The sequence below is a fragment of the Pleurodeles waltl genome, chromosome 3_2 (assembly GCF_031143425.1).
Source record: "Pleurodeles waltl isolate 20211129_DDA chromosome 3_2, aPleWal1.hap1.20221129, whole genome shotgun sequence".
Taxonomy (NCBI): domain Eukaryota; kingdom Metazoa; phylum Chordata; class Amphibia; order Caudata; family Salamandridae; genus Pleurodeles; species Pleurodeles waltl.
In genome coordinates, this window is record NC_090441.1 from 31,787,096 (window position 1) to 31,800,396 (window position 13,301).

At 43.0% G+C, this 13,301-nt stretch overlaps 1 protein-coding gene across 1 annotated transcript in view; it reads right to left on the reverse strand.

The window, feature by feature from the left end:
- Positions 1-2,683: 2,683 nt before the first annotated feature.
- NUP88 (nucleoporin 88) overlaps positions 2,684-13,301 on the reverse strand; it is a 249,669-nt gene continuing 239,051 nt past the window's right edge. Inside the window, exon 17 of the mRNA XM_069226670.1 lies at positions 2,684-2,917. Within this exon, the coding sequence (XP_069082771.1) occupies positions 2,854-2,917 (64 nt within the window). The 3' untranslated portion in view covers positions 2,684-2,853. The remainder of the gene's footprint in view (positions 2,918-13,301) is intronic.

Below are 13,301 nucleotides of genomic sequence, written 5' to 3' on the forward strand. Positions count from 1 at the left end.
TTGTACCGCCAACAGGCTGGCGGTACAATTTTGCCGATTACGCCGGTCGTACTGGCGGTTTTAATCCGCCAGGGCAGCGCTGCCCAGGGGATTACGTGTCCCCTTCCCGCCAGCCTGTCCATGGCAGTAGGAACCGCCATGGAAAAGCTGGCGGGAAGGGGAGTAGCACTGCCCATGCACTTGGCATGGGCAGTGCAGGGGCCCCCAGGCACAGCCCCACACTGCTTTCCACTGTCTGCACAGCACACAGTGAAAAGCGCGACGGGTGCAACTGCACCCGTTGCACGACCGCAACACCCATGTTGGGCCGACATTCCCGCCGGCCCTGCGGGGATGTCAAAATGGGCACGGCGGGAGTGCCGCCGCCCGGCAAGGTTGCAATGAGGCCCTAAGTACCAACCTAGCACAGGGCTCATGTAGGGAAAGGAACACTGAATGCGCAGGACAAGGCATATGGTTTGGTGTGCAGGGTTTAATTTCTACTCCTAGGCAGGAAATCATTTACATGGACCTGTGCAGGTAAATGTGGTACCTGTGCACCGCGACTAGAGAGGCAAAGACTTCCTGTGTTACCAACCCTCCTGTGAAAAACTTATGTTACTTCTGATCATCAGCCGGCTCCCCTGCCTCACCCGTTTTCATGTGTCCTTGTGCGGGAGAACACAAACTAGTTACATATCAGTGCCAATTGAGTGGGAGTGTTGGAATGGTGTACTTTGCACGTTTATAAACTCTGCTTGCTTATTCACCATCCCATAGTGTACAAGCATTCAACTGCCTTTTACTACAAGCCCCGGGGAAATATGGATAATGGAACATAAAGAGTGAAACGTAGGTCATGGCCTGACAGGTGAAAGGTGGCTGCACTCTTTCACTTCCGGGGGTCAGATAAGTTAAGTGCTGTTACCCCAGATAGTTCCAAAAGTTAACATACCTCCTGCAGAGATAGGCATGCAAACACCAACTCCATGGTTTTAAGGTGTCCGGTTGACTCAGAATTTTTGTCCTCAGTGGGTTAAAATTAGTGCCCTGAGTTTGGTGAAGGGAACATCACTTGTGAGCACCAAAGACATTCCAATTTTTAGTAAGCACTGTATAGTCTGTATTATTAACACGGCAGCTGCAGCAGACACAGTATAAAACGTTTGTAATCCACTCACTAAGTCACAATGGTCCAATATCAAATGTAAGTAGGTCAGCTAGCCCTGGTGTTTTTGTTATACCCAGGTGCAGGTTATTTGCTTACCTTGTAGTAAATGTAGGTTGCAAAACAACACTGTGAAAATTACACACAACTGACAAACACATTCAACTGAGCTCTTTGGAACACACTGCCCTGACTTGTACACGAGGAGAGTATTGCCAGGGCTGCATTGCACACTTGTACATGGGGAAACAAACTTCAACACCTACTGATTACATTTTAGGAATCACACCAGCAAGACATTTTTTCAACATAATAAAAATGCCTCCAAGTCGTCCATTGAATGTCTAAAAATTCTAACCAGCATCGCCCTGTTTTTGAATTGTAAAGCTGCTCCTCCATTGTATTAATAAATTCGTAAATCCCAAGAAAACCATAAATGTTAAGATTTATCTGCATAATAAAGTTCCCTCTCTCGACACAAAAATGGCGAGTCTATGTTCTTAAGGAGCAAATAGTTTAACATTATATTAAAATAAGATAACTCTTATTTGTAAATTATATTGGCAGAAACTCTAACGGATAACTATACGGGCACTCTCTTTCCCTCCATGGAAGGCACACACACACACTTGTGTTTTAAATTGACTGAAAGCATTGAAAAGAATGGATGGAATGGCAAAATAAAAACAAAATATATTGTACATTAGAAGTCACTCAACATTCCACGGAGGACTGACAGCTGTTTTAGTGGCTCTAGCACTATACAAGACTAAAATATTGCATGAAAAACTACAGAAACGTAACAGCTGGGTGAAAAACAAACATTAATACAGATAAAGTAAAACAAGTGATGTGCAACGGGCAGCGTGGCTGAGATGGATCACTTTTAGGGTTTGAAAGATTCTAAAGCTGTCCAGTGCACCTACATAACAATGCACTTCACACCAGCAGCTGAGGAGCAGGCAGCAAAGCAAACAGTTGCCTTCTCCCGAAGGCACACTTTCCTCTTCCCGAGGTCCCCATCAAAGTTATTACAGAGAAGCAGGAATGCTGCTCCTAGAACAGCAGGATCCTTTGTTGGCGCCCAAAAATAAATCTTTTAGTGCTAAATATTTAAAAAGCTCAGGAAGTCTCATTACGTGCGCACCAGCAAAGGCCCTGCACGCTTGGAAGGATTGGGGTGTGCGCGTGTGCACCCTTTAGGGGTCATAGGTCACAATATTTTGTGACTCAAAAGACTTTCTTCAAAGAAACTCAACTTGTGCACTTCTGGGCCCAACACTAGATGGCAGGATTATGCACAGCCATGTGTATCAACAGCCACACATGCCGTGAAAATACTTTGCACATAGGTTATGGCTGACTGCTTATGTTGCAAGTTACTAGAGGGACAAGCACAAGTTAATATACTGATAGCTTGTGATTCAACCTGATAAGGATTGTGGCTGTTGCTTGAGAAGATCTCCCACACCCTCAACCATCAGCCCAATTTCTCACAGGTTTTATAAATAAAAATACACCTTTTCATTCCAAAACTTTGGTTTCCTATGAAATTTACACTTTATTTTATGTACAAAGGTTTTCTTTTCAGTTTACATAATTTTAACTGCATGCATCCTTTGTTGTATTTTAAAAAAATACTTTACATATTCTTTTATGATGTACTCATATTTAAATAAAGACAAAACACAATATAAACTGGCAGGTTAGAAAGTCACATGATTTCGGATGTCGTTGATCTGTTTTACCATTGCTTGTATGTGTTCTCCCCTAGTGAGTAAAGAAAAAGGAAACGTTTAGTTTACTTGAACTCCTAAAAACAAGAATATATCCTTAGTATGATTTCATTGGTTATCAATGTGAGATTTTGCTTAATGAAATATATACAGGTCAATATTTTGTTCACAATCTTGTAGGGTGTAGATCAAGAGTAAGAAAATATGTATGCCCTCATCCTACTAATCAGTACATCACATGCACAGTAGTTGTTACTGTCTCCATATTGCCTGAACACCACTTCACAACCCTGATAAAGTGATAAGAAGACAAACTATTACAAGATTTGGTCATAAACTAGGTAGCATAGTAAAATAAAAAAGCTTAGGGTTGTGTTTTTTTTTTTATTTCTAGTTATGCTGTCTGCACCAGCATTCATGAAGGTAGATGGATTAACTCCGAGCTACACTACTTGCCCCTGAGGAGACTGACACCTTGTGATGCTGGACAGGAAGCGTATGTATCTCTCCTTGCTTGGGTCTGTGTGCTTGATGTGATGGCCAGTTTCACTCTTGCGCCTTAAGCTTTTAGTTCCTAGCTGAGATGTCTAGGGCTTCCTCGGTCTCATCTTCCTGCTGAACACTGGGTATAAGATTGCCAAGACTGTTCTTGATCTTAAAAGTCTACTTTGGCCAGGAACCTGGCCCTCAGTGGGTATTTTAGGTGGCCTGCATGATTTGGGCCCCCACACGACACTTGCCCTTTTATGTTTATTGCCGTTTTTGGTCAGTTGCAGTTATTGCCATCACAAACAATAAAACACAAAATCGTGCAATATTTTTTTTTTACCACAAACCTCACCAATAGGCTCATACATCAAAAACTATTAATCATATAAGTGCAGAACCAAGCGGCCTTGGGAAGGGGAAGACAATAGAGACAAACCCTAAATGAGCAGTAAACTTGTAGACTTAATTACACATTCTCCATTTTCCTCCTCCCGCAGGAGAGCCCCCACTGCACCCTGAAAAACACTCCACAGCCTTCTGCCATCAGGAACGCATAAGCCAAAACAACTGTTTATAAATCTTGATGTCATTGACCATAATTTGACTCACTTCTGGGTATTCCGGTCGTACTTGGGGTGTTTACTACATCAAAAGGTTATGGGTTAAAAGCTTAAATTGGTCTCAGCCACTGTTAAAGAAAACTAGTCACTAGCATCTCACTCAAAATACTTAGAAATCTGACTGTGGTTCAACCAAATACAGCTTTAGAGCTTTCGTTTTTGGCAAATAGTGGGAAAATCCAGGATACTTTATTGCTTTTTGGACCGCCTAAGATAACATTTACACAGATAGATACTACAGAATTGAAACACCGAGCAGCAAAGTCTACCAAACCTAGGCATGGAAAAGACCTTTCCCTTCCTCAGTGAACAATTATGCCACACAGTGAAGTCAATTCTTTTTCACACATGGGTGAGAAGAAAAGACAAAATGTTTCTAAAGGGTTTCTATTGCTTTCATTGCTGACCTATGGAGGATCTAGCAAATCTAGCCCTGTAGTTAGAGTAGTCCTAAAAGCCCTGAATGGACATTGGTTCATTTGGTTTAGCAGTGATGCCCTGAGATTAATTAGTTGTTGGTCTAACAGAGATGGCTGCCATTGATCTTACTTTGACCACCTGGGGTTGTGTTACAGATAGTGCCTAGGGGCAGCAACTGGCATGGGCACCCGCTGTTTGCACCCCAGGGGCACTATGGTAATACAGAAAGTGCCACAGACATTGTGCAGCAACCTTCTGTAATACTAATAGTGCTGACACACATGTAGCACCTTTGCTATCTTCAGAGGGTGTTTCCTTATTTGCATGCGGGCGTGGCATGGCCCCATGTATATGAGGGGATCACTTTGGCTCAACGCATTATTGAGGCAAGGGCAGAGGCAAACATTCCCCTCTCTGCCAGCTTGGCTGTCAAGAGAGGAGTGATTTGTGAACATATGGAGCGACACCCATGTAGCCGCCTGGCAGGTGTCAGAAACTCATTCCAAGGCAAGGGTAGCAGCTTTCACTCTGGTGGAATGATTCACAGATCTTACGGAGGCTACTTGTTTGGCCAGTGCTTAGCAGATCTTGATGCAGGGTGCTATCCTATGGGAGATGATCCTCTTCTGCATGGATTTGCCTTTTTACGCCCCTATGAATCCCATAAGGAGTAGATCGTCCACCTGGTGTTCTTTGGTATGGTCAATGTAGAAGCTCAGTGCTCTTTTGAAGTCCAAGCAATGTAGTCTCTCCTCCTCTTTAGAGCAGTGAGGGGGAACAATGTTGGCACAGTGAAGGTTTGACTTGGGTGGAATGGTCTCACAACTTTTGGTAACAATGATGCTGGAGTGAGTCCGTAGAAGCAGTCTGCCTGGGAAGAAGGTGCAATAAGGCGGGTTTACACAGGGAGCCTGAGGGTCAGTCACTTGGCATGCTAAAATGATGACGATGAGGAACACCATCTTGAGGGTGAGGTGCTGCAACGGACAGCTGTGAAGCTGCTCAAAGAGAGTGCACATCACATGTGAGGACCAATTTAAAGTCCCACTGAGGCATGACAAAATGAGAGAGAGGAAACAACAACCAGTGACTTAAATCTAGAGGGCTGGTCCAGCAAACGTAAAAAGGAAGAAAGAGCCAGAAGGTAACCCCTTAACTGTGCCCAAAGCCTTGTCATAAATAGATCAAAAATAACATCAGATCAGTAGGCCTGGAGTGGATCAATCTGTTGTTTGCTGCACCAAACAACAAATTTGTCCCAACCACAGGCATACACAGTTTTTTTTTTACGAGGGACACTTTGCTGCCAAGATAACATCAACCATCTCAGTGGGAAGGTCAAAAGCATACAGCTGTCACTGTTCAATCTCCATGCATGAAGGTGGAGATTGCAAAAGACCAGGTGCAGAACTCTGCTCTGTTGTTGCAACAGCATATCCTCCCAGAAGGGCAACCTGATCAGAGGACAGATGCTCAAGCTCACAAGTTCTAGATATCATTCTCTCTGTGCCCAATCTGGGGCCACTAGAATGACTTGGGCCCATACGTTCCTGATCTTCAGAGCTTGGAGTAAGAGTCGTATTGACAGAAAGGCTTGCAGGAGTCCCAAGTTCACTCTAGACAGAATGCATTTCCTTGAAAGAGTCACATTGGAAACTAACTGCTCTCCCTGCATGTTCTTGGTGGTGGCGGCGGATAAAGCCAAGGTTCTCTACATTCGTGGAAGAAATCTTGCACCACCTACTGGTGTAACTGCCACTCTTGAGCCACTAGGCTTTGACGGTTGTGCTTGTCAGCCCTGGTGTTCAAAGATCCCACCAGGTGGTTCCCTACCAGGAACATTCTTTGACAGTCCAGTCATTTCTGCAGGTGTAGTGCCTCATGGCAAAGGATCCAGAACCCCATAGCGCCCTGATTGTTGCAATAACACATGACGGTGCTGTTGTTCATATGCACCAGCATCACTCTCTTTGATGGAAGGAAGGCTTTCAAAGTTGAGCGGGCGGCCCTCATCTTCAGGTGGTTAATATGGAGCCGGGCATTTACCAGAGGCCAGATGTCTCTGATCTGCACCTCTCCCAGAAGGGATACATCAGTCACCACTGTCAACTCTGGGTGGGAAGAGATGCTTGCTGCTGACCTAACTGCAGTCCAGTAAATACAACTGCAGATCTTTTGCAGTCTCAACCGACATCTGGTTATGGTCAGAGAGGTCTCCTTGATGTTGGTCTCACTGAGACTTCAAATACTACTGCAGAGCCTGTATGTGTCACCTGGCATTTTGACTAGCAAGATGCATGAGGCCATCAGTCCTAGCAGCCTCAAAGTTTACTTCACTGAAATCCAGAAAAGAGTATAACAAAATCGGGATCTTAGCCTGAATGTCCTAGACTCTCCTTTTCATGGCACAAAACCAAACTGTGTCCAGAATGACTCTAATGCAGGGGTGTGTAATTCCTATAGCCTGACCCCACAGGATATATTGTTTGGGGTCAAGGACAAGTTTTCATGTTTAGTCTGTAAGACAAGAATGCCCAGCCCCCTGCAGCATAAGCCCTTTGCCTGCCAGTTTCCAAAACCACATTATGGATCAGGGAAGGGCACTGTCTGCAGTTAAGTTAATATTTGTGTCAATAAGCTAATGCTGTTCAAACCTGTATTTATAGTTCATTAATGCAAAGCCTTTATTATTAGAGCGAGCGCTCTAAGGAAATGTGATAAGCTACTGAGAGTTTCAATTATAAAAAAAAATGTGTACACATGTTTGTAAAGTTTAACAATATGAAGCTATGTGTAATGCTCCCAGAATGCTCTCTGGTCACATGCAAATATTTGAAAAGCTTGATTCTTTGCCCTCAAAATAAAACGTTCACAAAAATGCAGCTAAGAAAAAATATGTTTTGCTAAACTACTGTGACATTGTAGGTACCATTTCTTTGAAGCATCATTTAGTAAAAGGCACTGGTACATGCTTAAATATTCACAATGGACAATCAGTGTAACAATTTTAAAGAAATTATGGGAAACAAAATAAAAATAAACAAGCATTGGCAAAACCAATATGTCCAACACTGGTGGCCAGTCTTTTAGTTTTGTCAAAGCGTGTCTTGTTTTGACATGTTTTTTGTAAAACTTTACTGTTTTGGGAGCTGCCAGACCCACACCATTATACATACACTGGCAAAAAGAAAAATTATTTTTTGGTCTCAAAAAGCACACACTGCTCAGTAGTCCCTGGCACTGAACAAAACTACTTTGTGTGCAGATTTGCTCTCTGTGAACGAACAGAATGATGTTACTCACAGTGAAGCCAGCTGATAGAAAGCTAGAATTGAAATAAAAAAAACTAAAGGTATTTGCAAACTTCAGACCTAATTAGAGGTCCACTTTTTTGGTTTCACCTTCACGTGCGTGCTTTCATTCATATAAAAATATATATTAAAAGCGGCTTAGAACCTGCTCCTTACTTACCATTGGCTTAGTCCAATGTCACTCTAATTTACATCCTTCTGATTGGCCAGCACGTCTGCTTTCACTTTCACAAGGCAGCTCTCTGCTGCCTTGCCGTACCTGCTGTCCGTGCCGTCAGGTGGATTCTGGACCAAATACTCCTTTCGATCACTGCCACTGGCTACAGGTCAGTGTTCTTCCACTCCACAGATACTTTTTTTTTTCTCATTAAAAACTACCCCAAGCTCTGAAGATACACTTGCAACAGAAATGCATTGCAAGTCCCTCATTTGTGTCTAACAACCTTGTTTGACACAGATTTCCGAACACACACTTCACTGCTGCACGTAATGCTACATTGTGTTTGATGAGGGTCACTTGACTACTGTTGGCATGCATTTCAGGAAAACCCACTTTCCTGGTGCCTTTTTTGAATTTTAACTTTTAAAGGCACAGATCAGTATTCAGCCAGAAGGCTGCTTGCAATATGTGTGGGCTGTGACTGTATGCACCGAGGTCACTGAGCTTTGTTGAAATGCTAACTATGGGGGTACAGATGCACAGACTTCAAAAGCAAGGCACTAAATAAGAACAACAAAATGTGCGTGCGTCAGACTGATGACGACCTGGGGCATCTTGTATCTTGTATGTTTTCAAAAGCTTATGGTTGTCCTCAGTGCACTGAGCGCCCCGCCACCGTGTTTGTTGCCTTTGTGATGCAGATTTCATTCTGCTCTCGCCCTCTCATCCACTTAGATGTTGTTGGCGAATGAAATGCAAAAGTGTTAATTTGTAAACAACTACTGTTCTAACTGTTTGCTCTGACTAAACCTCTGTGGGTCCCTGCAGCTGACTATGATTGGGGCATATGTTTTCTGATGATTAGGGGCGTCTAACCTGAGTCAGAATGTCCCAGCTTAGACTGAAGCATTTTACCTATTCACTTACATTCTACTCTAACGCTTATAGGTGGTTGGGTGTGGCAAACAGCAGTGAAGCAGGGGCTGCCCCAACTTGTTTTTTGACAGCTCATGCCTGTTTTTGCACATATCATTGCTGCTAGTTGAACAACCTGCATGTGCATTAAAATAAAAGGACACAAATAAAAAAAATGATCTAAAAGAATTCTGGAAGGCATTGTCAATTTTTTTTTTCTATCTATAAATCCGACCTCAGAAGACGATTGGAGTAAATATTTTATTACTAACTTTATTCATATGATGAGGTCTTTTATTGCATTCATCACACTTATAAGGTCCTATTGGCTATCCCAATGCTTGTTAAAGAAAGTCACAAAAGTACACCCATGGTACATTTCCCTGCGTTAACGCAGATTTATGGCTTTCAGGAATTCACAAGAATTTACAGAAGTAGGCCAGGAAATTGTACTCCTAGAAAATATCTGTGAACTGCATTTTAGCACAAGTAAATATGCATGAGAAGAATTTTTCATGAGTGTATCTGTTGAGTGTTAACAAGTTCACTTTCCTCCAACCACCTTTCTTGCCAACTTCTGCCCTTGTCCGAAGTAAGTTTACCACGTTTCTCAGAATGGCATAAGATGAGAGAAGAGCTGGTGAAAACTCCTAAAACATGAATGTGTAATGAAAGTGAGAAAGAGTAAGGTGTGACTTTGGCACGCTAACAGTGAATCGCAAAGATTATGGCAGGAGGTTTGCCGTAGTTCGAAGATAATTGAGGACGACCTGGGGCATCCGGTATGGCCTTCAAGTTCTTCGATGCAAAGTCACTACAGGCCTTACAGTCATGGTACGAACCTGGGCAACCTGATGATCTGTCAGAGACCTCTCTCTTCAACAGTTTTACAGGGTTTAAAACCTGTTGTTTTTGGAGGTGACATTTACCTTGCACACTGTAAGGATGTTGATGAAAAGTTCTCTCACAGAGATGAGAGGTAGCTCTGGATTCACACAGTAAAAAAAAAAAAAAACTGAACAGGCGTCAGCGTGTGGGAGTAGTGCCTGCACAGTCTCCACACATTTTCAGAGCAGACAAGTGGAGCTTCCACCACCACCTACCGGCGTGCAGAAGTACAACTCAAAGGTTTCCAGATCCAAAATGACGCCAGCTGAATATTCAAAAGGTGAGGAATATGCAGTTAGAAGTCTCTATCAGAAAACTGGGTACTGTTAGGCAACATTTTATTTCCAGTTCTGATTCTTTGTTTCAAATACTGGGAAGGCTGGCTGAGGTGAGAGGATGAGATATATGTGAATGGGTATAGGAGAGCAAGGCTAGTGAGAGGAGCATGGTAATTAATGGGAGTCAGCATTTCCCATTTCAGTTCTTGGACATTTTTACACTCTGCTACAGCAAAGGACGCTGAATGCAGTTAAACCAAACTTGTCATACAAATAGGACTTTACTCAGAGTAGGTCCTCTTTGGTTTGGATAAATCTGTTTTTTTTTTTATTTACATGCTTATGTTATGAAAAAAGACGAGGTATGAAGTGTTAGCTTCATACATATTTTGCTGCTGAGTTTGCGGCAGTCTCACAAGTTAAATATTTAACATACCAACTCTGAACTGGAAATATAAACCTCAATGGCCAAAGCCGCTGTTTGAACTGTAAAACTGTGCGAGTCACCACAATCTGATTGGATGTCAACTGACACGGTTTTGCTATGGGATTCAAATGGTTCACAAATGCCAGATGTGGAAAAACAAAGGGACTGAGACATCCTAATCTTTAGGTACCTTATCCAGGTCTCAGACATCATGAAGCTCTCTAGTAATCTGATAATAGAAGATTCACCCATCAGAGCAGGGGGTGAACTAGGATACGGCTAGAAATATAAGATAATGTATCTGAATGGGGATCATATTGCAGATGTAAGGAACCTGTGGCGCATCACTGACCATGTATGCTACTGAAAAAGCAACATCTGGCATCTAAAAGGAAAGGAGCCAGCCCAAAACCACTCACCGGTCAAAGACGTCTGTTCAGAATGTAGCTGAAAGGCCCAATTACACCTGCACCATGGGTTATCTTAGCAGAAACAAGTTCCACAGAGGGTTCTCATACTGAAGACAGCATTGTTGCAAATGATGCTTTGGGGGACTAATGGTCTGGGGAAGGAACAGACACAGGTCAGTCCAAGACACCCTGTATGAACTCTAATACTAGGCCAAGCTGTTCCTCTGACCCTGCTACCAAAACTGGACTGTGTCCTACACCGTGGGTTTTGTCCCACTTACAATAGGGTTGATATTGGAGGAACTAGTCTCCTTTGATGACTGAAGAATTTATTGAAGCAATAGTTCTTTACCTTCGGTAACTACCTTTCTACTGGATACTCTACCCACAGAGTCAGTAGCTTTTACTATCCCAGGTGCCATACTGGATCCGGGAATGGCAGGCGTAGCTCTTCTGCCTTGGCAGGGCACTGGCTCCACTTCAGTGTTGAAATGTGATAAATTCCCCAGAAATATATAACGCTATCTCTCTGACACCAGTTCTCTTCCTTTTTTTTTTTTACTAAGTCTTTTGTGGTGGAGATGAGAATAACCATCAGCAATCTATTTTCTGTGGAGTGCACAAACTCACTTGGGCTCTTCTAAGGCCTATAACCATCCTTCAAAAAGAGGAAACGGGTAATATGGGTGAGGAATCTGCAGGTAGATGAGCATTCACAAGAAAGCTAGTTACTGAAGGTAAGTAACTTTTTCTTCAGATGAATATACATCTACCTACAGATTCCTCACCTTTGAACAGATTACCATGTCATGCCTCTCCAGACCAGGATCGGAAGGAACAGTTAAATGTTGAAATACTGAAGGACTGAACAAGAAATAGCCATCGCTCCTACTCCAGAGTTCAAGTAATAATGCTGGGAAGAAAGGAAGATGTCCAAGCTTTACAGATTCAAGCAACTGATACTTCCTTGTTCGGTGTTGCTGTAGAAGATTTTGCCCTTATGGAATGGGCCAGGACACCATTAAGTAAGCTCCTTCTTTGCAAGGGCATAGCTAATTGTGATGCATAGCAATAGCCTGCATGAATGAATTCTGTGTTGCCCTCTTTCTTGCCAGTGCCTCCTATAAAGAGCTGGTCATCAAACCTGAACAAAATTGTGTGGTCAACGTAGTAACTAACTGCATGCCCGGGATCTAGCTGATGCAAATGCTTGTCCTCCTTATTAGGATGGGAAGGGGATAGAAGGTGGGTATAGTGACAGATTGAGCCAGATGAAGGGGAGGGGGACAGGGGTTCACCACATTGGGAAGGAAAGGCGCTTTAGTTCACAGGACAATCTTGTCCAGGAAGAAGCATGTGAACAGTGGGCAGATGCTCTCAACTTGCTCGTACGTCTTGCCAAAGTTACAGCAACCAAACAGTCTTGAAGGTCAGCACCCATAAATTAACTATGGAGAAAAATCATTATCAAAAAAGATAAAATAAGTCCAAGTCCCAATGGGGCATGACAAACTGGGTTGGAGAAAGTACATTTGTCAACCCTTTCAAAAGTCTTACAACCACTGGAGATTTGAATAAAGACGGCTGACCAGAGAGACACAGGAAAGCTGACCAAGCAAGGCTCAAAACTGAATCCAGAAGGTTTTTCACCTTAGTCCTGCATGCAAAGTAGGTGGCGTTGTGCAGCTCAGTGTTGACTGCACTCCACTTCATAAGTGACAACTTGATAAGCATACAGGCACCACTCAAGTGCTCTGCCATCAGTTTCCATCTGGACATCAACAGGCGCCCTCAGACACAGAACCCCAAAACTAACTATGACAGTGTGCAGATCTCGGATTTGGTGGGGGAATGAGTCCTTTACTCAGAAGAAGGAGGCAGGAGAGTAGTGAAGAATCTGTGTTTAGATAGAATATCCACCAGAGAACATTGCATAATTAGGTTAATTAAGTTGTTCCTCTGATTAACACATCTAATCAAATATTCCTCACTTTAGAATAGATAATAAAGCAGTACTTCCCAAGGTGGAGGTTCTGTGGAGTGGACTCAACTCAGAAATTCCTGCAGGACCAAGCAGGGAAAGTGCCCATCCCACTGAACCTACTTTTTAAGGAATAAGTGCTACATGAATGTCTGCAATGACTGTTATATCCTAAATCGTTAGTTATATGAATTGATGACAACTGCTGTGTATTTGTAACTCCTGATGTTGAGACTGTTTACAGCCTGCAAGACATTAAGGCCAAAACTGCATTAGCCAAAGCAGCATTAACAACCTTAGCACTGGTACAACAGGCTCCTAGACCTTTCGGGGGCTGCTCATTGGCCAGTGCAGAGCAGGCCTTAATGGTGAGGACTAGCCATCTTGACAAGAACCTCTTTTGCATAAACCTACAATGTCTTCACCTCAGAGAAAATTACAAAATGGGTGTGAGCATAGGGTTTCTTGGTATAATAAATAAAAAAATAAAAATTCAAAGCCCTGTTGGGGTTCAGCCGA